The sequence below is a fragment of the Sturnira hondurensis genome, unplaced genomic scaffold (genome assembly GCF_014824575.4).
Source record: "Sturnira hondurensis isolate 20B ecotype Veracruz unplaced genomic scaffold, ASM1482457v3 Scaffold0006413, whole genome shotgun sequence".
NCBI lineage: Eukaryota > Metazoa > Chordata > Mammalia > Chiroptera > Phyllostomidae > Sturnira > Sturnira hondurensis.
Window position 1 is genome coordinate 28,993,848 of NW_028079044.1, and position 25,553 is coordinate 29,019,400.

The window sequence follows — 25,553 nt, forward strand, 5'->3', positions numbered from 1 at the left end:
GACCATCTCAGCGTGCCTTTTTATTTCGTGGGAAGGTTTTAAAGTACATTTTCAGTGTTTTTAAAGATAAAGGACTATTCAGGTTATTATTTTTTCTTGAATGAGCTTTGGTAGTTTGTGTCTTTCCAGGTAATTGTCCAGTTCTTCATAAGCTGTCAGATTTATTGGTGTAAACTTGTTTACAGTATTGCATTATTATTCTTTTAATTTCTGTAGGATTGGTAGTAATTCCACCCCTTTCATTCCTGATATTGGCAATTTGGTGTCCTCTCCCAGTTTGGTTAGATATTTGTCAATTTTGTTTATTTATTAAAGAACCAGCTTTTGGTTTTACTGATTTTTTTCTCTAATAAATAATTTCATGTTTGGTTTTTCTTATTTCTTTGTACTTTGGGGTTAGTTTTCTTTCTCTTATTTTTAAGCTGGAACCTGAGGTCATTGCGTTGAGACTTCTTTTCTAATATAGGCATCACATGCTGTACTTTCTTTTAGATACTACAGTGGCATCCCCCAAATAGTGTTGCCTTTTAATTTTCATCCATTTAAAATAATTTTCCTTGTCTTCTGTGATCCATGGATAATTTATATTTATGTTGTTTATTTTGCAGATATTGGGGGTTTTTAGAGATCTTTCTGTTAATGATTTTTAATTTAATTCTGTTGTATTCCCAGAATATACTTTGTATGCCATGAATCTTTTGAAGTGTATTGATAGTTATTTTATGGCCCAGAATGACTTATTTTGGTAAATGTCCTGCATGAAAATAATATATATTCTGCTATTTTTGGACAAAGTGTTTTTAATTATTCTTTAGGTCAAGTTTATTAATAGAGTTATTCAAATCGACAATATCCCTGTTTATTTTTTCCTATTGTATTAATTATTATGAGAGGTGTATTGAAATACATATATCTATACTTGGATTTATCTATTTCTTCTTGTAGTTCTATCAGTTTTTGTTTCATACAATTTTAAGATCTGTTTTTACATGCATAAACATTTAAGATTATTATATCTCTTAATTAATTGACCTCTTTATCATTATTAAGTGACTTTCTTTATTCCCAGTAATATTGTTTTTTCTGAAATTCACTTTGTATTATATTAGTGTAGCATCTCCAAGTTTGTATTGGGTAATATTAACATGGCTTATGTTGTTCTATTCTGTTACTTTAAACTTCTTCGTGTCTTCATATTTAAAGTATTTTTCTTATAAATGGCATATAATTGAGTCTTGCTTTGTTATCCAGTTTGACAATCTCTGGTTTTTAGTTGATGTGTTTAGACTATTTACATTGAATGTGAATATTGACATAATTATATTTTATTATAACATTTCCTTTTTTTTCTACTTGTACCCTCTGATTTCTATTTTTCTTTTCATTCTTGTTTTGATTAACCAAATATTTTTTCATTTTGTTTTAAATTCTTTGTTGGATCTTTAGCTATAACTTTTTGTTTTGTTATTTTAATAATTGCTTCAGGTTTGTGGTATGCATCTTTAAATTATCATAGTCAGCTTTAACTGATATTATACCAAAGTATCAATTTATGTATAGTATAAGAATATTGCAATAGTGTACTTCCATTTTTCTACTCTTGGACTTTATGTATTACTTTCACCTATTTGTAACCCTCACGTACATTGCTACTCATTTTGTTTTAAAATTTTAACTTTTAATGAGTTTTACATGAGGGAAATAGTAGATATTTGCTTTTGTTGTTACCATTTCTAATGACATTTATTTATTTATCATAGATCTGTATTTCTATCAGGTGTTGTATTTTATCAGCCTGGAGGATTTCCTTCCATTTTTTTGTAGTGCAATCTGCTGGTGACGAACAGCTTCAACTTTTTATGCCGAAAATTTTGCCTTTGGGTTCTTTTTTAAAAAATATTTTATTTATTTATTTTTATAAATAAATAAATAAGGGGCAGGGAGGGAGAAAGACAGGGAGAGAAACATCAGTGTGTGGTTGCCTCTTGTGCTCCCCATACCCGGGAGCCTGGCCTGCAACCCAGGCATGTGCCCCGACTGGGAATTGAACTGGCAACCCTCTACTTTGCAGTCTGGCGCTCAATCCACTGAGCCATACCAGCCAGGGCTGCCTTTGGGTTTTTTAAAAAGACATTTTTGCTGCATATAGAATTCTAGGCTGACAGTTATTTTTATTAAATTTAAAGATGTTTCGTGTTTTCTCCCTTTCACTTTTTCCAATGAGAAGTGTGGTGTCATTCTTACCTTTGATATATTTTTCTTCATGCTTCTTGTGTTTGGAGTTTTTTGGATGTGTCAATTTGTAGTTTTCATAGGGTTTTAGAAGATTTGGGCCATTTTTCTTCATGTGTTTTTGCTGGCCCCTCCTCTCTTCTCCTTCAGGGACTTATGTTATTCACATAATAGGCTGCTTAAAGTTGTCTTTCAGTTTACTTATGGTTTTTTCATTAAGCCAAATTTTACTTTGTGTTTTATATTATAAATTTTCTATTGTTATGCCTTTAAGTTTACTAATCTTTTCTTTGGCAATGCCAGATCTGATGTTATCATTCAGTGTATTTTTTTTTATCTTAGACATTGTAGTTTTTACATCTAAAATTTCAGCCCTGGCAGGTAGGGCTTGGTTGGAATGTCCTCCCTTAACTGGAAAGCTGTTGGTTTGATTTCCGGTCAGGGTATGTAGTGGGCTTGTGGGTTCCATCCCTGGTTTGGACAGACATGATCCCCAGTCCAGGTGTGTACGGGAGGCAACCAATTACTGCTTCTCTTTTGCATTGGTCTCTCTCTCTCTCCTTTCCTCTCTACCTTCCTCTTTTTTAAAAAGCACTTGAAAAAAAAAGTCTTTGGGTAAGGATATAAAGAAGTAGAATCTCAATTTGGGGCTTTTAAATATCTTTCATGATCTGTTTAACTTTTTGAACATATAGAATGCACTATCATAACTGTTTTGATATTCTCCTCTCTTAATTCCACCAGCTCTGTCAGTTTTGTGTTGGTTTTGACTAGTTATTTTCATTATGGTATGCATTTTCTTGACTCTTTGCACGCTTGGTATCTTTTGATGGATGCCAGGCATCGCAAATTTTACTTTCTTGGTTGCTGGATATTTTTTGTGTTTCTATAACTCTTCTTCAGCTTTGTCTGGGATGCAGTTATATGGAAACAACTGGACACTTTTGCATCTCTTATGATTTGTGAGATGGGTATGGAATAGGACTCAGTGTAACACTGATTACTCTCTTCTACTAAGGCCAAGCTTTCATGAGTACTTTAACCAGTGCCCCATGAATTCAGAGGTTTTTCCAGTCTTGCTGGTGGGAAGGAACATCGGTTGTTCTCTTTAATCTTTCCAAATAATTTTCCCCCTCCCCATTGGGTGTTTTTTCACAGGCATGCTCACTGATCTTTACTACTTGAAGGGACTCTCTGCAGATCTCTGAGGTTCTCTCTCAGTGTGGCTTTCTATTTTCTAGTAACTTGTCCTATGACATATTGTTGCCCTCCTCAGACTCTCAGTTTTAATTCATTAGACTCAGGATGTCTGCTGAGCTGAACCTCAGTTCGTCTGTACTGCTCTGCTGCCTAAAAAATCTTCAAAGGCAGTAAGCTGGGGCAGTTGTTACATGAGCTTATCTAGTTTGTTTCCCATCTGTTACTGTCTTTTGTTGCCTATATTCAATGTGTTGGAAGCCATTCTTTTCATTTATTTTTGTCTGTTTGTCTTAAGCAGGTGGAGAAATCAAGTCCTTGCTCCCCCATTAAGTCAGAAGCAGAAGTCTCTAATGACATCTGATTATAGTTTGCTTGAAAATATATTTTTTGATTTCTAACACAGGTCCATTTATGCTGAGCAAAGTTTTAGTCAATAAATTAAGTACAGTGAAAAATTGGAATCCCCTTTGAAAATCGATTGCAATTTAATTTACTATAAAATTCTGTATGTTGTGGATTAGTCAGATGGAGATGGTTTATAGAAGAAGTGCTCCCGCCATGGCTGGTGTAGCTCAGTGGATTGAGCACAGGCCTGCAAACCAGAGGATCACAGTTCGATTCCCAGTCAGGGCACATGCCTGGGTTGCAGGCTGGTTCCCTGCAGGCCAACTCCCAGCAGGGGACACTCGAAAGGCAACCATACATTGATGTTTCTCTCCCTCTCTCCTTCCCCTCTAAAGATAAATAAATAAATAAATAAAATAAAAAGAAGAAGAAGTGCTCCCTTCATATATACATATATATCTGAGGAAGGTGTCAAGGGAGTGATACGTAAAAAATATGATTTAGCTCAAGAAAGATAGCCTGAATTTTTAAATTACTTTTGTACATTTTCATTGAGGTAAGAAACCTTTCATAAGAGTATCATAATTTGAGAGAAGGCAAGGTGGTCTGTTTGGATATAAACCCATCATCTCAGATCACCAGCCATCTGAATAAAGAACCCATAAAGATTTAAAAAAAGAGTGTCATAACTTACTTAGGATAGTGTTCTTTTGAATGATATGTATAAAGCTTGTCTATAATCTAAATGAAAAAAAGTATTGAGTTCAATTTCTCTTTTCAAATTATATCATAATGTAATAGCAGGCTTGTGCTTTCAGCAGCTGGTGAACACATGTCTTTGATTTATCGTGGCCCCAGCGGATTAAGCCCAGTGACATTTGGTCATGCTACTCTAATGAAGTAGAATAATAAGAACACAAATATTTTATGGCTGGGAACATAATTATAAAGCTATTTAAAAATTAGGTTAGTAACCTTTTAAGAATCAAAATAAAATAATCTTTTGTTTTAGTTGTGAGGCTCTTAGATGTGGAGCCATCCTTAAAAATTATTTAATTCTCGGCCCTGACTGGTATAGCTCAGTGGACTGAGCATGGGCCTGCGAAACTCAAAAATTATTTAATTCTTAAGGGACATATAGAAATTCCAATACAAGATTTTGTGAAATATTGCTTCCATTAACTTCCTTTTAAGATAATACCCCCTTAATAAAAGCTATATATTTAGTCAAATTTTAAAATGATGACTCTATAAGGGAGGAATTATTTTGTAATCATAGAATGCTGACTGACTCTAGTAAGAAAGGCATGGTAAAAATTTACAATAAGGAGTATTTTAAGCTTTGATATGTGGCATCATTACTTTTTTTGTTTCTTTTAATTTTTGGTATGAAAACTTACCATCTGCTTAATGGTTAATCTAATTTTGATAAAGAACATACTATTTTTAGAATTGTATTATTTAATTTATAAATGTTACAGATATGAATTCTCTATCATGAATTATTAGATTTGAAGCAGAATGAATTATAACTTTATAGTGATTATAAGAGAGAATGATGCTTGAGCAAGTTTTTAAAAATATATTGGTATATGTGTTTTCAGTATATCAGATGGTAAGAATGAAATGATAATATTGATATGCTTCTGAATGAAGTAAATGAGTCATTAAGTATCATTTATATGAGTGGTTTTATTTATTTATTTATTTTTTTAAAAGATTTTATTTATTTATCTTAAGAGGGGAAGGGAAGGAGAGAGGGAGAGAAACATCGATGTGTGGTTGCCTCTCGTGGGTCCCCTGCTGGGAACTGGCCCGCAACCCAGGCATGTGCCCTGACTGGGAATTGAACCGTGATCATCTGGTTCCCAGGCCCAAGCTCAATCCACTGAGCTACACCAGCCAGGGCTATATGAGTGGTTTTAATGACTAATATTTAAATTGTACATTGAGAGATAAAATAACAACTAGAGTATTTTTCAGTATTCTACACAGTTCCTTTCTTTCTTAAAATTTCCGATTACTGTGCTTATCTGCAAGTCTATAGCTAGTATGCTGGTGCAGTATGCAATCGTTCCCCTTACATCAAAGGCAAGCATATCATATGAAATTTCTTTTAGACTTCATAGAATTACCATACCCCAGTATATTGGGAAAAAATTGGACATTCTCCAGGAAAAGAGTGGCATCATTTGAGAAAATTAGGAGAACCAAGTTTAATGCCTGCCCTGGTATTGTGTGGCTTTTGTTTGATGTGTTATGTCATGTCTTAGTGCTACTGCGTTAAAATCGATAAAATGGAAGCATTAGTCTAACTGATTTGTAAGGGTTTTGGGGGGGTGGTTTAACATTTTGTGATTTTTAAAATTAATACTAGATTACTTATGCAGTTCTTGAAGTACCTGAAAAGTAAATTATATAGCCAAATATTCTACCACTTAAACAATTTTTAAAAATTGAGAAACTTCATTAATTCTCTGTTGTTATTGTATCTAGGATATTGTGTGTTAAGCTCTGGTTTAATATCCCTTCCCACATTTATGTAACATGGTAGTGTTGAGGGCACCACTATTTTAGAAAACTGTTTATAGGAATTTGAGGAATACGTAAAACAGGAAAACTTATCAGAATTTAAATGCAAAACTTATCAAAAAAAGTGCAGAAATGCACTTTTAAAGAAAGTGCATTTAAATCTAAATTATCCATGTGTTTAAAATGAAAAAATATTTCTCCGTACTAGGTTATTATTTATATTTACATGAGATTTTCATCAGTCTTTGTCCTAAGGTCCTTGGTAATATTTTATATTCGTACATTACCTTTGATTTTCAAGGAACTGAATTCCAATTTAATTGTTAAAAAGTTTAATATCACGTTTGCAAATACAACGGAACTTCTGACTTGATTGTATTCCTAAAATCTGATTAGAAGATATATTTATCCTTTTGTTTTCAATTTCTTTTCTTCTGAAGGTTTGCCAGTTCAAAGAGAAGAACCATTTTGATTAGGGTCATCATCCTCATTCTTTCTTTTTCTTTTAACAGTTTCCTTGAGATATTTTATTTACTCTTATAACTTTAAATACTACATATGTACTGATCGTTTACAGATACTATTGTGCTAGCCATATTATTTTTTAGTTCCAGATCCACTTATATAGCTGCCTACTGAAATCTCTGCTTACCTGGCACCTCAAATTCACCTTATCTGCACCTGAATTCATTATTTTTCCCAAATCTGCTTCTCATATGTTCTCTCCTCCCTGCCTCTGCCCCAAAGAATTGTCCTCTTGTCCTCTCTGTTGCCTCAGCCAGATTGTGGCACTTCTCTACTTCTTCCTCTGTCAAGTCCTAAGGGGATGGACTTCTCAGTATCTTCTGAATCACTTCTTTCCGTTCCTCTTGCTACTAATATAATTCATACTACTCTGACATTTGTTCCTTACCCCAAATATTGTAATAGTTCCTAGTTCTCTCTGCTTCCAGACTTGTCTCCTTCCAATGAGCTTGAACATTGTAGCATTGTGAACGCTCAATGTTCATTTCATAGCTAATATAATGTCTTATTTATAAATCATATGGTAGGTTTTGTGTTTATTTTTTTCTATTAAAAGGTAATAAAGATATGATGGCAGTAATATTTCAAGATATAGTTTAGCTAAGTTTATTAATTTTTAGAGAGAGAGAAAGAGAAGGAGGGGAACATCAATGTGTGAAAGATACATTGATCTCTCACCCACCCCCAAATGGGGACCTGGCCTGCAACCCAGTCATGTGTCCTGACTGGGAATGGAACTGGTGACCTTTCAGTTCTCAGGCTGCCACTCAATCCACTGAACCCTACCAGCCAGGCTCAATTTTTTCTTTTAATTAAAAAAAAATTCTGTAGTGTGAGTTACCTTGTGAAAGTATTATGCATCTGAGATTTTGCCAGACAGATACCAATGTAGTTAACCAGGAACATTTTAGTTCCAAGATATCATTTATAATCTAGTTACATATCACTAACTACTTGTATTCCAAACATGCTAGTCTTGTTTTTGCTTTTGTGTTTTTTGCATATGCTATATTCTTTGCATAAGATGTCCTCTCTCACTGGTCTTGCTGACATTCTCTTCATTATTCTTTAAAGCCCTGCTATGTCACAGAAACCTTCTCTTAATGCTTTCTCCAAGTCCTGGTGTTTCCTCTTTTATTTGCATTTTCCATAACGCTTTGTTATTCCCTCACTTTAAGAATATCTCTTTGTTCGGCAATGATTTATTTCTCTCTCATTACATTTAATTCCTTGAGGTCAGAAGCTGTCTTACTCATTTTTTTACACCTAAGACTTCTAGTGTAGTATCTGATACATACATAATGAGTGCTGCAAAAATGGTTTTTGTTGGACTGAATTACTGTCAATAGATAGATGTCCTTCACTATATACAGTAGCTTTTATATGATCTTTAGTTTTAACACTTGTAACAAAGCAGTCAAGAATACAATATTGTAAAGAATGCAATTCTCTTTCTTCTGTGCAATATCCTATGTTTTAATAGGCTAGAATATAAGATATAGAACTATTGTAGAAAGCTTTTTATGCTATTTTATTCAATTCTTGAAAACCCTACTAAGTTTTACGAGTTTAAGGAAATTTCACAAGAGATACAACTGGGGGTGTTGTTTAAAGGTGAATTGCAAGATAGGTCTTTCTGATTGCAAAATTTGTCCTCTTAGTCACGAGGATATATTGCTACCCGTATTTGGGAGAAAGGGAATCTCCAAACACATGATTTTGACTTTTAATTTGTATAAGTTCTTGTAATATAGTAGATCATTATTATTACATTATCACTTTTGCTATAGTATCATTATTTAAATAAAGAGATATGCAATAACTGAGTTTAGTTTTATTATATCTAAATGTTCTTTTGACCAAATCATATATTTTACCATTTTTATTCTCCATATTTATAATACTAGGAAACTATGACCCCAAATTGTTTATTTTAATCAGTAATTTATCTTTAATGACTTCTATGATTTTTTTTCTTTTGAGTGATAAATTTAAGAGACAAATTAATAGGATACAGATGACTTTTAGAAGCAATGTGCAAATTTATATAAAATACATTTTGTGTACTTTTGCTAGTATATGATAAAATTAAAGATAAACAGTGATGCAGTGTTTTATTGTCTTTGTGCTTAAAGCTTTTTTCCTTAGCATCTTTCAGTTTTTCTTTGAGTTAATTGAATGTTTAATTAGGATTTCATTTGTGGAATGAACATTCTCCTTTTTGTAATGTTTGGGTGTTTAATTGCTTTTATAGATTACTCTTAATAAATCTAGTATATAGTATGCTCTTACATTTTTCCTCTTAAAATGTATAGATTTCAGTCAAAATATAATTACACTTTTTCAGAATTTTTATTTCACTAATAAGCTTTTAAAAACTCTTATTTGTTTTGAGAATGGAATTAATTACTTCTTTTTTGTTTTGTCTTTTCTGTCCTTTCTAACTTGCTTTCGTGGATATTCACACCAGGAGGACAAAGTGGTTAGAGTCTTTTTTCTGTCTAATATTATTTTCTTTCTTATTGTTGTTATTGCTAATTTTAATTTTATAGCTGTATTTAATTTATATACTTTTAAGTGTTATAGTTATAGTGCATGATAATCACTATACATTAAGATATTTTAAGCATGATACTAGATTTTACTGAAAAACATATTGTAGATGAAAATTTGATTACTTGATTCTTAAAGAGCCTTGCCTCTTTAGAAATTAGCATTTTAAGGAGATCTTATAGCATTATTCGTTTTGTTAAGAATTCTTTTAATCTTAATGTTATTCTAAACTCTTCATTCTGTTGGTCACAGTATTTAAAAGAAGCTTCTGAGTTAGTATAAAGATTCAGTATTTGTAATAATGAGTGAGTCACAATAACATTGAACATGGATTTTTCCTAAGTATGTGTTTATTGTTGATTATAAGTATTTAATATATTTTAATTTTTAATATATTTTAGAAACTGGTAAAATGTCTATCTTATATTCTCGTATTAAATATTAGACATAACTATAATTTTAAAATACTTAGGTTTAGAGGGTTCAACTCTAGGTTAGGTTTTTACATTCTGTCAATACTTGCCCATAGAGATCTGATTTGGATTTGGATTTGCTCTAGAGACTGGTGACTTCCTGCAAACATAGATAAAATCTTTCTATTTTGAATCTTTTTGGTGAGTCAAACTAGAGGTCTTTTCAAGTATCCCCAAATTTAAATTGGCATAAAACCCAAAGAGGATATCGTTTAGCTCAGCTCTTCTGAACAGTGACTTCTTTTTTTGCCAATTGAAGCCTTTTTATATTCTCAGTCTTTAGTTATAAGGTGGGGGATAATGTAGATGGTGGCAAATACTGAGGTGATTTCAGAATGACATCTCTGAGTAGAAGAAAAGGTCTTCAGGGTTGCTTTTTCTTTCTTTCTTTTTTACTTATAGGAATTCTATCTTTTGAGGCAGATTAAAGATTCATTGCTGCAGATGTGTCACAGACTTGTCTGCGGATTATCCTCAATTATTGAGGATAATTGAGGATTATCCTCAATCCAGGGCAGATGTTCTAGAGAACCTACCAGCCTTCTTCTACCCGCTATCCTTACTAGGTGACTCTCAAGTGGTGCAATTCAGGATATTCAAACCTTTAGAATTTCTAGAGCTATTTTTGTGTCCAGGGCTAATACAGGATACATAATGGCTTGATTATTGTCTGTAGTTTTTTAAAAAAATTGAATTTATACAGGTGACATTAGTTAATAAAATTATATAGGTTTCAGGTGTACAACTTACCATAAATCGTCTGTATATTGTATTGTGTGTTCACCACCCCAAGTCATGTCTTCTGACAAGGTTTTGTGATGTAACAATTGACATTTTAAAATAAGGATTTGCTAACAGGTAAAAGTATACTCATCTTAAGTGGATTTGGAACATTGCAAATAAAATGCAACAGGCCTTTTTATGGCATTCTTTATGCAGTATTCATCAACAGAACCTTCTGTGATGGTTAAAATGTTTTATATCTTCACCATCTATAGTCTTATGTATCTATTGAACACTTGAAAGGGGGCTAGTGTGACTGAGGAAGTGAATTTTTAATTTTATTGAATTTTAGCTAATTTAAATTTAAATAGCCATCTGTGGCTAGTGGCAAATGAAACTCCAAAGCCTGGGTAACAAACATTCTGTCTATGACTATTCACTGGCAAAGGCAATATCTTGCACTCATACTGGCAGTGAAGATTAAAGCTCTATGGAATTTAAGAAAGATACATTTGCCAATGCCAGTCTCTTATGTAGTCAAGGAGGATAATGGACAAAGGACATCTTCCCAATGGGCAGAATTAGGGAATGGCAATTACAATAGTCCAGGGAGAACCTCCTGAATAGCTGAATTTGAGCCAGACAGATAGGATAACCAAGGAAATTAAGCCATTGTTCATGAGGGGATTACTGCATGCTATGGATGGTTGACCATTATATGTTTCTCATTCTTCCTATTTCTGAATGATAGTTTTTGTTGCAGTTCCCTTTTGTTTCACGTTCCATCATTGTATATTGGATGTGTTGGGAACAGATAATTTGTCTTTCAGTGTATAAGTTCACAATGATCCACACTCACCCATGGTGGAAAGANTTCCCAATGGGCAGAATTAGGGAATAGCAATTACAATAGTCCAGGGAGAACCTCCTGAATAGCTGAATTTGAGCCAGACAGATAGGATAACCAAGGAACTTAAGCCATTGTTCATGAGGGGATTACTGCATGCTATGGATGGTTGACCATTATATGTTTCTCATTCTTCCTATTTCTGAATGATAGTTTTTGTTGCAGTTCCCTTTTGTTTCACGTTCCATCATTGTATATTGGATGTGTTGGGAACAGATAATTTGTCTTTCAGTGTATAAGTTCACAATGATCCACACTCACCCATGGTGGAAAGATTTGCTCTACCTCAAAGATCTTGGATTCAGAGCTAGATTTTATAACTAGATGAGACTTTGGGATTATCTCCCTTTGGGAAGGGGTTAATGTATTACATGTAAAATATATGTATAGAATGTTGAGTAGTTAAAAGAGCAGACTGCTCTAGACCCTGCTCAGTGGCTATTCTAAGAGATATTCTCAACTTCTCTCTTATGATCCCCAATACAAGGCCTTAAAAAATAGAAAATTTTTAGCTTTCTTTGCAATTGAGAATGGCTCAGTTCTAGCAAATGAGATGAAGGAAATTTGTGAGGGCTTCTGGGAAGTTATGATAAAAAAGATGTAGCTGGAACTATCTTTCAATATGCAAGTGATGTCTTGAGCTTCACAGGCCATTTGTGAAGATGAGGAAAAAGCCAAGAGTATTTGAGTCATTAATTACAACAGTGTTGTGTTGAGCCACTGATCTAACACCATCAAACACCTTTACCCAATGTGAGAAAAATACGCAACCCAATTTGTTTCTGCAACCAGTAGTCAGATTTTCTGTTGCTTAGAGTCGAAAACATTCTTTGTTTTGTTCACAGGCCCGTGCTTAATCCACTGAGCTACACGAGCCAGGGCATAGTCGAAAACATTCTTAATGGAAACATTAGTGGATTTCCAGTGTGCAACAGGGAAATTGTACAAACATCTAGAGTTGTGCTTTAGAAATATAGACGTGGAGTAAAGATTGGCATCTTGATCATTGCCTTGATGTACTCAGCTATCTGCTTTTGCTGTATGTAATGATTGAAGAATTAAGATCACTTAATACATGTGCTCATATACGAGGGCTATCCACAAGGTATCCAGCCATGTAATATGAAAAATATATGAGACATTTCTTGAAGAAGGTACAAGATATAAGAAACATTGTACAGCCCTGGCTGGCGTAGCTCAGTGGATTGAGCATGGGCCTGCGAACCAGACGATCGCGGTTCGATTCCCAGTCAGGGCACATGCCTGCGTTGCAAACCGGTTCCTTGCAGGCAAACTACCAGCAGGGGATGCACAAAAGGCAACCATACATTGATGTTTCTCTCCCTCTCTCCTTCCCCTCTAAAAATAAATAAATAAATAAAATCTTTAAAAAAAAGCCTCTTCCTTAACCTGATTAAAAAAAGAAAAAAGAAAAAAGAAACATTGTACATAGGACAATGATGCCTCAGTCCCCTCCAAAGTAGGCATGTTGGGACTCAAGACAGTTCTCCCAATTGCTGTCAGCTGTCCTGTGGTAGTTTCCTGAATCTCATCAATGAGATGACATTGGGATCTCATCCTTTTCAGGTGATTCTCATCCTGGAATCTCTTCATTTTCAAAGGTGATTATAGTTTTGGGAAAAGCCAGAAGTCACAGGATGCCAAATCTGGGCTATAGGGGTGCTGAGTCACCTGGGTGATTGGATATTTCACCAAACAACTCTGCATGAGACATGATGCATGAGGGGGCATGTTGTGATGAAGCTGCCAATCACCAGGTGCCCATACTTGTGGCCTTCTGAATTACCCAAATACTGTCTGTTGAGGGATGTTCAAGCTTAACACAAAATGTGATGCAGATTTTTTGCTGTACTTGCTAGGCATTTTGAGTGCAACAGCCACACAGCACACATGCTCACACAAAAGTGCCTATCACCCCTGCAGACTAGTACAGTGAAGGCATCATTGTTCATGCATGTTCATTTCAGCCCACTCTCCTTGGTTGCCAGGTTACATCAGTGTCATGCAAACTGATCTTGTTTTATTAACAGTGGCTGGAATTATTCCAGACAGCCCTTGTATGTTTAGCTTTTATACAAGCTGTTTCTAAAGTTCATGTACAATTTTATATTTTCATCAGCAATATATGAAAGTTTGGTTGCACCACAACTTCACCAACATTTGGTGTTTTCAGTCTTTTATTCATTTTAATTATTCTACTGAGAGTGAAAGTGTTTGGTTTTTATTTTCATTTCTTCAGTGACTAGTGCTGTTGTGCATCACTGTTGTCTGTCGGCCATCCATGTTATTTCGCTTATGAAATGTCTGTTTGAATGTTTGCTGATTTTTAATATTTTGTTTTTGTCTTTTTCTTATTGACTTGCAGACATTTTCCCTATATATACTTGGAATACAACTACCACATATATGTGTTAAGAATATAGTCCTAGTTTATTGCCTGGCTTTTCATTTCTTAATGATGTATTTTGGAGATCAGAGAAGTTTTAATTTGATAAAGTCCAATTAATTAATTTTTTCTATTATATATAGTTAATGCTTTTTGTAGCCTAAGGTATCTTTGCATACTCCAAAGTTGCAAAGATATGCTCTTTGCTTGTTTATTTTTTTCTGTATGTTAGAATCAGTTTGTTTTGTTCTAAATAAATCAGGTATTTTTTAAAAAAACTAGGATCATGTTAATTATGGATGAGTTTGGGAAAATTGTTATTTTTATTATATTACACTTACATATTTAAAGTTAGAATATGATTTTTGATTTCTTTATCTTCCATTATTCCCCCCAGTAGCATTATATATATTAATTGTAAATATTTCTCAATAATTTATTTTGAGAAATAAATTAATTATAAGGATATATTATTTTTATATGTTAATTTTATTATATAATAAATATGACCTACTTATTAATAACCAACTATTAATTTATTATATAATAAACAATTTATTCTATTTATTATATAATAAATGTACTAATTTATTATATAACAAATATAAGGATATATTAATTTTTGTATATTAATATTGTACATAACAAGCTTTCTAAATTGTTGACTTCCGGACAAGATGAAGGCATAGGTAGTATAGATAGACTTTGCTTCTTTGTACAACCAAAAGAAGGACAACAACAAATTTAAAAACAAAAAATAACCAGAAGTGTCAGAAAATTGAACTGTATGGAAGTCCAACAACCAAGGAGTTAAAGAAGAAAGATTCATTCAGACCAATAGGAGAGGGGGAGATGGGCAGCCAGGGCAGAGAAGATGGGCAGCAAGGTGTAGGCTGGCAGACCTGGGAAGGCAAGGTGGTGGCTGGAGGGCCAGGAGGTCCCAAACTCATGTGCAGATAAACTGGAAGGAACAATGGGAGAGGAAGACAGACTGTGCAACTCAGGGTTCCAACTCAGGGAAATAAAGCTTTAAAACCTCTGGTTGTAAAGATCCTGTGGGGGTTGCGGCAGCAGGAGTAACTCCCAGCCTCACAGGAGAGTTGTTGGAAAGACCTACAGGATCCTAGAACATACACAAAACCACCCACCTGGGAATCAGTACCAGAAGGGCCCAGTTTCTTTGTGGGTAGAGGGGTAAGGGACTGAAAGTTGTCCAAGAGCCAATCAAGTGGCACTGTTCCCTCTTGGACCCCTCCTCCACATACTGTGCCAAAACACAGTAAAGTAGGTTGTCTCGCCCTGGAAAAATACCTAAGGCCCCGCCCCTTAAAATGTAATAGGTGCACAGAGACAAAGATATATGGCCCAAATGAAAGAACAGATTAAAGCTCCAAAAATAGAACTAAATGATGAAGAGATAGCCAGCTTATCAGATGCAGAGTTCAAAAACACTGGTAATCAGGATGTTCACAGAAAATGGTTGAGTATGGTCACTAAATAGAGGAAGAAGTGAAGGCTATGCAGAGTGAAATAAAGGAAAGTTTACAGGGAAGCAACAGTGAAGGGAAGAAAACTGGGACTCAAATCAACGGTTTGGAGCAGAAGAAATAAACATTCAACTAGAACAGAATGAAGGAACAAGAATTCAAAAAAATGAGGAGAGGCTTAGGAACCTATGGGACTTTAAACAATTCAACATCTGAATTATAGGGGTGCCACAAGGAGAAGAGGAAGAGCAAGAAATTAAATACTTACTCAAAAACATAATGAAGAGAACTTCACCGATCTGGCACAGGAAACAGACTTCCAGGAAGTCCAGGAAGCTCAGAGAGTCCCAAAGAACTTAGACCCAAGGAAGTACACACCAAGGCACATCATAATTACATTACCCAAGATGAAAGATAAGAAGAGAATCTTAAAAGCAGCAAGAGAAAAGGAGACAGCTCCCTACAAAGGAGTGCCCATAAGACTATAGCTGGCTTTTCCAAAGAAATCTTACAGGCAATAATGGGCTGGAAAGAAGTATTCAAAGTCATGAAAGGCAAGGACCTACATCCAAGATTACTGTACCCAGCAAAGCTATCTTTCAGAATGGAAGGATAAAGTACTTCCCAGATAAGATCAAGGTAAAGGAGTTCATCATCACCAAGCCCTTGTTATATGAAATGTTTAAAGGACTTATCTAATAAAAAGAAGATAAAAATACAAACAGTAAAATGACAACAAACTCACAACTATCAACAACCAAACCTAAAAAAACAAAACCAAAAATGAACTAAGCAAATGACTAGAAGAGGAGCAGAATCACAGAAAAGGGGATCACATGGAGGGTTATCAGCGGGAAGGGGGAGAGGGAGAATGGGGGAAGAGGAACAGGGAATAAGAAGCATAAATGGTAAGTACAAAATAGACAGGGGGAGGTTAAGAATAGTATTGGAAATGGAGAAGCCAAAGAACTTATATGTATGACTCATGGACATGAACTAAGGGGGGAATGATGGTGGGAGGGGGGTGCAGGGTGAAGGGGAATAAAAGGGAGAAAAAACTAGGATAACTGTAATAGCATAGTGAGTAAAATATAGTAAAAAACAAACTATATTATCATAGTTTTCCAGTTGTTTCTTTTGCATTTTAACAATTGAAAATCATGTGACCTGAAAATAATAATTTACCTCCTTCTTTCTCATCTATTTATTTATTTTTGTGTCGTTGCATTAGCCATAACCTTCAGGACAATCTGAGATAAAAATATATTTACTTATATAATTAAAATAATCTATTGTCATTTTGTTGTATTTTAAAATACAGTCAAACCTCTGTTCCTGAACATTTTGGTTCTTGAACAATTCAGGTCTTGCCCAAGTTGTTCATGGAAAATAATATCTTGGTTCTCTAACAAAACTTTGGGTCTTGATTCTCTATGCGACAACCATTTCATGCTGATAACTGTATGACCAGTAATGCATCTCTCAGGCAACAAAGGAGATTCAGTTTGTGAACAAATTGCTTCTTGAACAGTTTTCTGGAATGAATTAAGTTCAAGAGTTGAGGTTCCCCAGTATTTTAGAGTTGGATGATTACTTTCAAGTTTTTCCCGCTGTTCCTGTGCAAACATGTTTTCCATTTCTGTTACAGATTTTCCCAGTGTTGCTTAGAGATTTCTTGATATACCAATTTTCTATTATATGATCTTTAAGAGTTATAAATAATCCAACTCTCTTTCTTGTTTCGTTACCTTTTGTTACCCAATTCTGAGGGTAGTCACTGAGGCATGTTTGTTATAGGAATTTGGCCACTAAATGGGGGAAGTGGTTAAGACAGAGTTGGAGTATGGGGATAAAAAGGGAAGTGAGGTTTTTAACATGATGTAAAATTCAGATAGAGACAAAAGAGGACAATGAAAACAAAATGTTTTTCTTACTGATTTTTATCTTAGTTTTTTTTTGCTTCATCTATTGACATTATTACAGGATTTTTCTCCTTTTATGTGTTGCATGGCAAATCAAAATCTTTGGTTTTTATAAGCAGCTTTGTGCCCTAGAATACTACTCACTTGGTTATAATATAATATTCTTAAAATATATATGTATATGTGTTTCTGAAATTTATTTGCTAATATTTTACTAAGGATTTCTCGATCTATGTTGATGAAGGATATTAGTCCTTATTTTCTGTTCTTCTATGTTCTTTTCTGGTTTTGGTTTTAAGGTTATTTTGACCTCATAGAATGACATGGTTTCATTCCTTCTGTGTATTTCTGAAAGAACTTGTATTGTTTTGTTCCCCAAGCATATAATTAAAGCTTAGCTGGTGAGGCCAGCTAAGTCCAGTTCTCTGTGGAATGTTACTCAAGGTGTGACTCAGTTTTAGTTTTTGACTGACTAACTTGAGGCTGGGTTTTTATATGGAAACAACATCTCAGTATGTTTTGGGGAGAGTTAGGGGATTTTTGAAATATAATATAAGGCCTCAAATTAACCTTTTTCACTAAAAATGACTCCTCTTCTATGAAGGTTTTCTCAGGGTGATACCTAGTTTGAACACAATTTTATAGGCTATTGTGAACTGGCCTTAATACATTCATATTAAGAATTTGTTTTCCTCACATCACCTCTCCCTTTCACTTATAGGATCAGCTGAATTTAAACCAAATTCTAAGAAAAAGAGAGCAGAATATGGGACATTCCAATTGCTTTAAATATCATCTGTATACTAATGTCTTAGTCTGTCCAGGCTACTCCAATGAAATACCATCGATGGGGTGGTTTATAATAATGCAATTTTTAAAAAAAATCACAGTTCTAGAGACTGGGAAATCTAATAGCAAGGCAGTGGCAAATTCTGAGTCTGGTGAGGGCTTACTTTTTGCGTCTTTCATTGTGCCTCTTCACTGGTGGAATAGTGAGGGATTTCTCTGGGGTCTCTTTGATAAAGGCACTAATCCTATTCACAAGGACTGTGCTCTCATGACTTAGTTACCTCCCAAAGATCCCAAGGTATTACCTTGTAATACCATCACCTTGGGGGTTAGGATTTTAACATATGAATTTTGGGGAAACATTGATATTCAGTCCATAGCTAATGATGTTTTCTAGTCTTAATCTGAACTCTAGAATTATATATCTAACTAACTCTCTACTTGGCATATCTCCTTAGATATATAATAGGTATCTCAAACTTAAAATGTAGCCCCCAAACAGTGTTATTGGGTACCCTGTTTCTTGAGCTAATAACCTATAAGCATTATTCTTTGTCTTTACTCAGCAGTTTGATCTTATCACCAAGTCCTGTTGGCTTTTCCTTTTAAAACATTTTTTTCTTTTTCTGTTGCTGTCATTATCTCACTTGGACTCCTGCAGTTGCCTCCTAATTAGTCTCTCTGCTTCCTTTATTTAACCTCCTCTCCATACACCTGCTAGAGTAGACTTTCCAAATGTAATCAGATTATGTTATTCTTTTGCTCAAACACCTTATCTGCTTTTTTACACAACTTCTTACTGGAGCGTACAGGGAAGGGGATACGCAATCTGATTTTTATCTCTTTAACATAAATATACCAGTCTCTACCTCATTGCTTTTTTCCCCAGGCATTTCTATTCCTGAAGCCACCAAGCCCTTTCCTACCTGTAGGTATTTACATATGTTGTTTCTTCTGCATGGAATGCATGTCACAAATGCCAGCTTTTCACATGGAGAAGCTCATTCTCATCTTTGGTGTCAATTTACCTGTCATCACTTCAGAGAGGCCTTCTCTGATTACCGTCTGCAGGGTGTTACTCCCATTCAGCACTTACTCTCTAGCATATGACTTTCTAAATTCTCTCCATAGCACATACGTCTGTTTTTCATTTGTTTTTTTTTACTTGCTTATTGTCTGTCTCCCACATTAGACTGTAAGCCCTATAAGAAAAGACTGGTCTTTTTTATCACTGTATGTCTAGGAGGCAGCAAAGGGCTTGGTGAACAGAACAGGTATTCAATAACTATTAGTCACTATGTGAGTAATTAAGTGATTGAATGAAATAGACAGTTTTTGATATTATTAGATTTTTTCTGCTCTCAATCCAGCATAAGCAGATTAAATACAAAAACATAAAATGAGTTAATTATTTTATTATTCTTTGAGAAATAACGGCATCATAAAAGTAAAATGTAAGTGAAAAGATTTAAAATTTTTCACTTTGATTTAAACTTCAATATTATTTAAAATTTTAAAACTTGTGTTTTGCATTTCTGATGAGTCTAGATAAAACCTGTTGCCTCAGGCCAGGTGATTCTCTCTATTTACATCAGTTTTCTGATTTTTGTTTCAGTCATTTGGTGTTATGAAAAATTAGAAATTAGAAGTGAACAGTGTAGTTAGAGGATGAAACAATCACGTCTTTATTATGCAGTTCCGCACTCCTCACTGTGTATTTCAGAGGGTTTCTTTATTTGTGTCTCAGGGATTGGTTGTCTCCAGACACAAAATAGAGTGTTTTCCTTAAGTCTACACAGTGCTTACTGGCTTCAAGTCTATTTATTTATACAGACTAGGTCTAATTTAAGTGCCATAGTCCTTTATCTTAGGGTCTGTTCCATTGTTGAGGGGTGTGCTTGTGGTGTAGGATGGTGGAACTAGATTAAAGTGGGCATGGACAAGAAATGTATGCCCCTGTCTGGAGCCCTCCAGTGCTTAGTGCTTCATTACAATGGACTCTCTGGATCCAGACCACCTAAGAGCCCACCAGAGTGTAATGAACCTGGTAGCTGACCAAATTGGATCTCTAAGAATAGCTCTGGCCATGGCCAGAGTACCTGACCTGGGCTTTCAGTAAATAGGTGGTGATTCCTCAGGGACTTACGTCTGCTAGGCAGGATGTGCACTGGTAGCTGGCTTAACTTTTTGTTCAGAATTTATTTTTAGGTACTTATCATAAGAGAATTTGCTGAGTTGTTTGTGAGCCTTTAAAAAAAACCCAGACCATTGTGCTGCTTTCGATTGAAGCTGTGCTTATTTTAGTTGAAGATGGCTCCAAGTGAAGCTAGTTTTAACTTAATAGCATAGTATTAGAATTTATTGTGATGTTGAAAAAGCAGGGAAATGACCAATTAAAAGTTAGTGTTCACTAGCAAGGTAAGTAGCCCATACAAGGTCCAGACAGAGACCATGAAAATCTAAGAACCACTGACTTGACCAAATTATTTGGTTTGGGGAGAGGACAGGGTACAGAGAAAGCTAATAATTGCTATATTGGGATTTAGTTACCATATAGCATATAAGATGATTCATCATTGGAATTTTTTTTGGTTATGTTCCTCTTAAATTTTTTTTTTCATTGTGGTAAAATTCACAAACATAAAATTTACCATCTTAACCATTTTTAAATGTACAGTTCAATGGTATTAAAGAAATTAATGATGTTGTGCATCCATCACCATCATCCATCTCCATAATGTTTTTTGTCTTGTAAAACTGAAGCTCTGTACCCATGACGCAGTAACTTCCCATTCCTCCCTCCCTTAGATCTGGCAACCACAATGCTACTTTTTGTCTCTGTGATTTTGACTAAGTACCTCATGTAAGTGGAATCACACTGTATTTGGTTTTTTGTGACTGCTTTTTCCACTCAGCATAAAGTCCTCAAGGTTTATGTTGTAGCATATGTCAGAGATTTCGTCCTTTTTAAGGCTGCATAATATTCCTTTATATGTATACACCACATTTTGCTTATGTGGGGGTGTATCATGTTGTAGCTCTTGTGAGCTACTATTCTGACACTTCTAGTTATACATTTCAATCTTCTCCCACTTTTTTTTCTCTTTTGTTCATTTGTGAATAACACTGCTGTGGACATGGGTATACAAATATTTCCTCGAGTCCCTGCTTTTGAATTCTTTGGGTATATTCCCTGAAGTGGAATTGCTGGCTCATATGGTAATTTTCAGTTTTTTTGAGGAACCACCATACCATTATCCACAACAATTATACCATTTTATATTCCCACCAATAGTATTCAGTGGTTCTAATTTTTCCACATCCTCACTGACACTTACTATTTTTTTTTATAGTAGTCATCCTAATTACTGGGTGTGAGGTGGTATCTCATGGGTGGCATGTTTTTCTGTGCTTATGGACATTTGTATATCTTCTTTTGAGAAATGGTTATTCAAATCCTTTGACCATTTTTGAATTAGCTTAGTCTGTAGTCAGGAGTGAAGGAGGCTGAATGTTATAAGCAATAGCAGAGGTGGCAGTTGACATTGATCTTGAAAAGTATTTATTTTGAGCCCCTAAATTAACTTTTAAAAACTTTTTACCTCATCATGTATTTTAAGATGACATTAACATTTTCATCATATTTTTAAATGGTTGCGAGTGGTATCATTTCTAGCATATTATTAACACTGACATTTTACGGTACAGCTGTTATAACTCCTTCAAAAATTAGTACAGTGGAATCTAAAGAGCATCAGTTTGATAACTTCCATTATCCTTAAAAATCAAACAGTGAACTCATTTTGGAAATTTCCTTTCTTAATTTTTCCTGAAAATACATTTATATTCCATTTTCCCTATGGTATTTTATCTTAATGTGATATATTTTTTATTAGACATCTTTTAAAAATCACCTTCTTATATTATTTCAATAAAGTATGTATGTCTAGTTAAATATTTAAAAGTTTCCAATGATCACAAGGCTTAAAGTTTTAAAAAATTTCTAATGAATTGAGTTTAATTATGATAATTATTAATAGTAATAACAAATTACCCTCAACAGTTATTTTAAGTTATATATCATCTTACCACTCATTCAGACCATTATTAATTCATAATTGCTTAAAATAACATAAATACAAATTTAAATTGAAGTTATACAATTGCTTAAAATAACAAATACAAATTTAAATTGAATTTATTAAATAACAAATACAAATTTAAATTGAAAATTTAACTAGAAATTCATTGCCCAGTGAGGTAGATGGGACTCATTTTCTTAAACTTTGTTCATAAATCCATGTATGGCTATTACGTATTACAGACAAAGACAGAATTCAACACCAATTCTATTTCTATTTCCTTAATTTTTATAGAAGTAAGTACTGAGGAAATTTGTTCATGTTAATGACTAAATGTGAATGTGGCTTTTGTGGCAACAATTCACTCAATTTTTTGAATTTTGTCCCAAGTCCTGGTGATAAATATAGTAATCTATCATCAAAAATTAAGTTCTATATTGTTATTAAGTTAGATGACTTTTCATTTACAATTTTCTTTTTTTTTAAAGATTTATTTATTTATCTTTAGAGAGGAAAGGAAGGAGAGAAGGAGAGAAATATCAATGTATGGTTGCCTCTCATGAGTCCCTTGCTGGGAACTGGCCTGCAACCCAGGCATGTACCCTGACTGGGAATCGAACCGCGATTGTGTGGTTCTCAGGCCCATGCTCAATCCACTGAGCTACACCAGCCAGGGCTACAATTTTCTATAATTTATTAAAAACAGAGAATCAGAGACACCAAGCTCACAAAATGTTTTGTTACCCAGTTAGTGATTCTGTCTTTCAGTTTCCAGGAGTCATGTCACAAAGCCTTTCCTGAAACTTATCAAATGACTATTAGTATTTTTTCACTGAAAGGCACCTTTTTTAACCAATACACTAAAAAGGATTTTGAAAATGTTGGGTTTTAGTACCCTTGCTGTCTGTCTGTCTGTCTGTCTGTCTATCTATCTATCCATCTATCTTGGGGTAAAATTGGTTAATAAAATTATATAAGCTTTAAGTATATAATTTTATGATACATGACGTATCATGTTGACAGGATGTAACTTTTATTCTAAAACACTCTAAAAGGTTTATTTTGACTGTTTTTTTTTGCAATAGATTAATGACAAGAATGAGAAAAGGATGGAGCCTGGGACATTATGAAGTTATTATAATAATTTAGGCAGGTGATGGTGGTGACTTAGACTAGGGTGGTTTGTGGTGGAGATGGTGATATGTTATCTCTGTAGATATATGTTCAAAGTAGAATCAAAAAGATTTTCTATGGAATGTGCAATGTCTGTCCAGAAGGTATCCAGCCACATAATATGAAAAATAGAGACATTTATTGAAGAAAACATAAGATACACACAAAACTACATAGGACAATGACTACTCAGTCCCCTTAAAAGGAGGCAGTTTGGGACCACACATAGTTCTCCCAGTCGCCACCAGCCACCCCATCTTTAGATATCTTCCTGAATCTCATTGAAGGTCTGGAATCTTTCCCTTTCAGGGTGATTATACTGTTTGGAAAAGCCAGAAGTCTTATGGCCCCGAATCTGGGCTGTAGAGTGGCTGAGTCACCTGGGTGATCTGATGTTTCACCAAAGAATTCTGCGTAAGACATAGATGCGTACATGGGCATTGTTGTGATGAGGCTGCCAATTAATTACCAATTGCTACAGCCTTCTGAATCATCCGAATAGTTTTCCACGGAGGAGTGTTCAAGCTTAATGCAAAATTTAATGCAGATTCACTGCTCTACTTGCTCAGTCATTTTGAATGTGACAGTCACACGATACACATGCTCACTCAATGGCATGTACTGCCCCTACTTCCTAGTAGAGTGAAGTTTTGTCATTGTTCATTCATGCACGTTCGAGTCCACTCTCCTTGGCTGCCAGATTACATTGATGTCATGCAAACCGATCTTGTTATATTAACAATGGCTGGACTTTTTCTGGACAAACCTTGTATGTGGTGTATCGAATAAAAAGATTTTTTTTTCATGATTTTTGGCCAGAGATAAACTGGGAAGATGGAGAGTGCCCTTAACTGCTATGAGTAAGACTGGATAGAGAAGTTTTAGGGTGAAGCAGCTTTGGACATGTTAAGTTTCAGAAGAGTTAAAATACAAATTCACTGAAGCTTAGATATAGGCTCCACTTTTAATTTGGTTCTGTGATAGTGTTGTGATAGGTTATTTGTTTAGAATAGTAAATCTCTCTTGGGTTGGCCAAGTTGGGCTTGCTTTACCTTGAATCTGCTTTAAAGTAGGTCAGTGTACTGGATGTGCTTAGTGATGTTACTGCCTTTTAGTAGCTACAGAAGCAAGAAACAGAATTTGCAAAAAGAAGTCCATGTAATTAGTCCATGGCTTCTGAAAATACACCTGTAAGAAACCATGGAGGATCCCAAATAGTTTTGTCTATTAACTTTAAAGTTTGTAATTATTACTACTGAGAATCTGAGAAACAGGTAAATGAAACTTTATACTTTGAACTTTTTCTCTAAAAAACAACCCCTTCTTAAAAATTTCTCCTCCCCCCTGAAATTTCTCATGATTTCCATATTATCATATTTTTGTTAGTATTTCTTTTGTGTTGCTTCTAGTTTTACACTTCTAATTCTCTTCAATTTGGGCAATGTATCATCATCATCTTTCTTTAGAATTTTTAATTTAAAAAAAATTTTTAAATTGTTCAAGTAGAGTTTTCTGTCTTTTACTAATGTATTGTTATCTTTACCATCCATTAACTTTCCTATACTTATGTTCTGGCTCCCTTCTTTTTATAAAATATCCTCTTCAGGAATAGTCATGTCCAGTTTTTCCCTTCCTCCCGCTCCCTTTCCATATTGGTTTTTTCATTTTAAATGAAACCTTCTAGGTGAATATGCTTTCTATTTTAAGAAAACTTAAACTTGCTTAATTTTACTTTGAATTTATTGGAATGATTTTATAGTTCTATAATTTAAACATAACATTTAAGTTCTAAATGATGAAAAAAGAAAACTGTCAACTGATAATACATTTGTATTTACTCTATTGAATCTGTAGTTGGTTAATACCCAATGGGAAATAATTATTCTAATTAATATCATCACATATTGCAATGTGAATAATGATACTCTTTCAACACACTCTTTTATTTTATTAAAGTTATTATAGTTTCAACTGAAATTTATTTTTAGGGAAAAAAGTAGGTTAACAAAGTAGTACAAAATGCAGACAAGCCTTTGGGACCATTTAGAACAAAGTGGTATAGCACAGACTAGTGGAAAAATGTAATCACTGCATAAATGTTCATGGTTTTTAATTTTGCTCCATGTACTTGCTGTTTTATCTTTTCTTGAAAAATAACTTAGAGAAATTTAAGCTTAAAATGCAATTCTGAATTGAAATAAGC

At 34.2% G+C, this 25,553-nt stretch overlaps 1 protein-coding gene across 13 annotated transcripts in view; it reads left to right on the forward strand.

The window, feature by feature from the left end:
* Positions 1–25,553, forward strand: part of RIMS2 (regulating synaptic membrane exocytosis 2) — a 464,240-nt gene that overhangs the window by 92,542 nt on the left and 346,145 nt on the right. For 4 of the 13 annotated variants that reach the window (XM_037048350.1, XM_037048351.1, XM_037048348.1 and 1 more), the window contains one exon: positions 9,305–9,316. The exons of the other annotated variants lie outside the window; for them this stretch is intronic. In XM_037048350.1, coding sequence (XP_036904245.1) covers positions 9,305–9,316 — 12 coding nt within the window. The remainder of the gene's footprint in view (positions 1–9,304; positions 9,317–25,553) is intronic. 13 annotated transcript variants of the gene reach the window in all.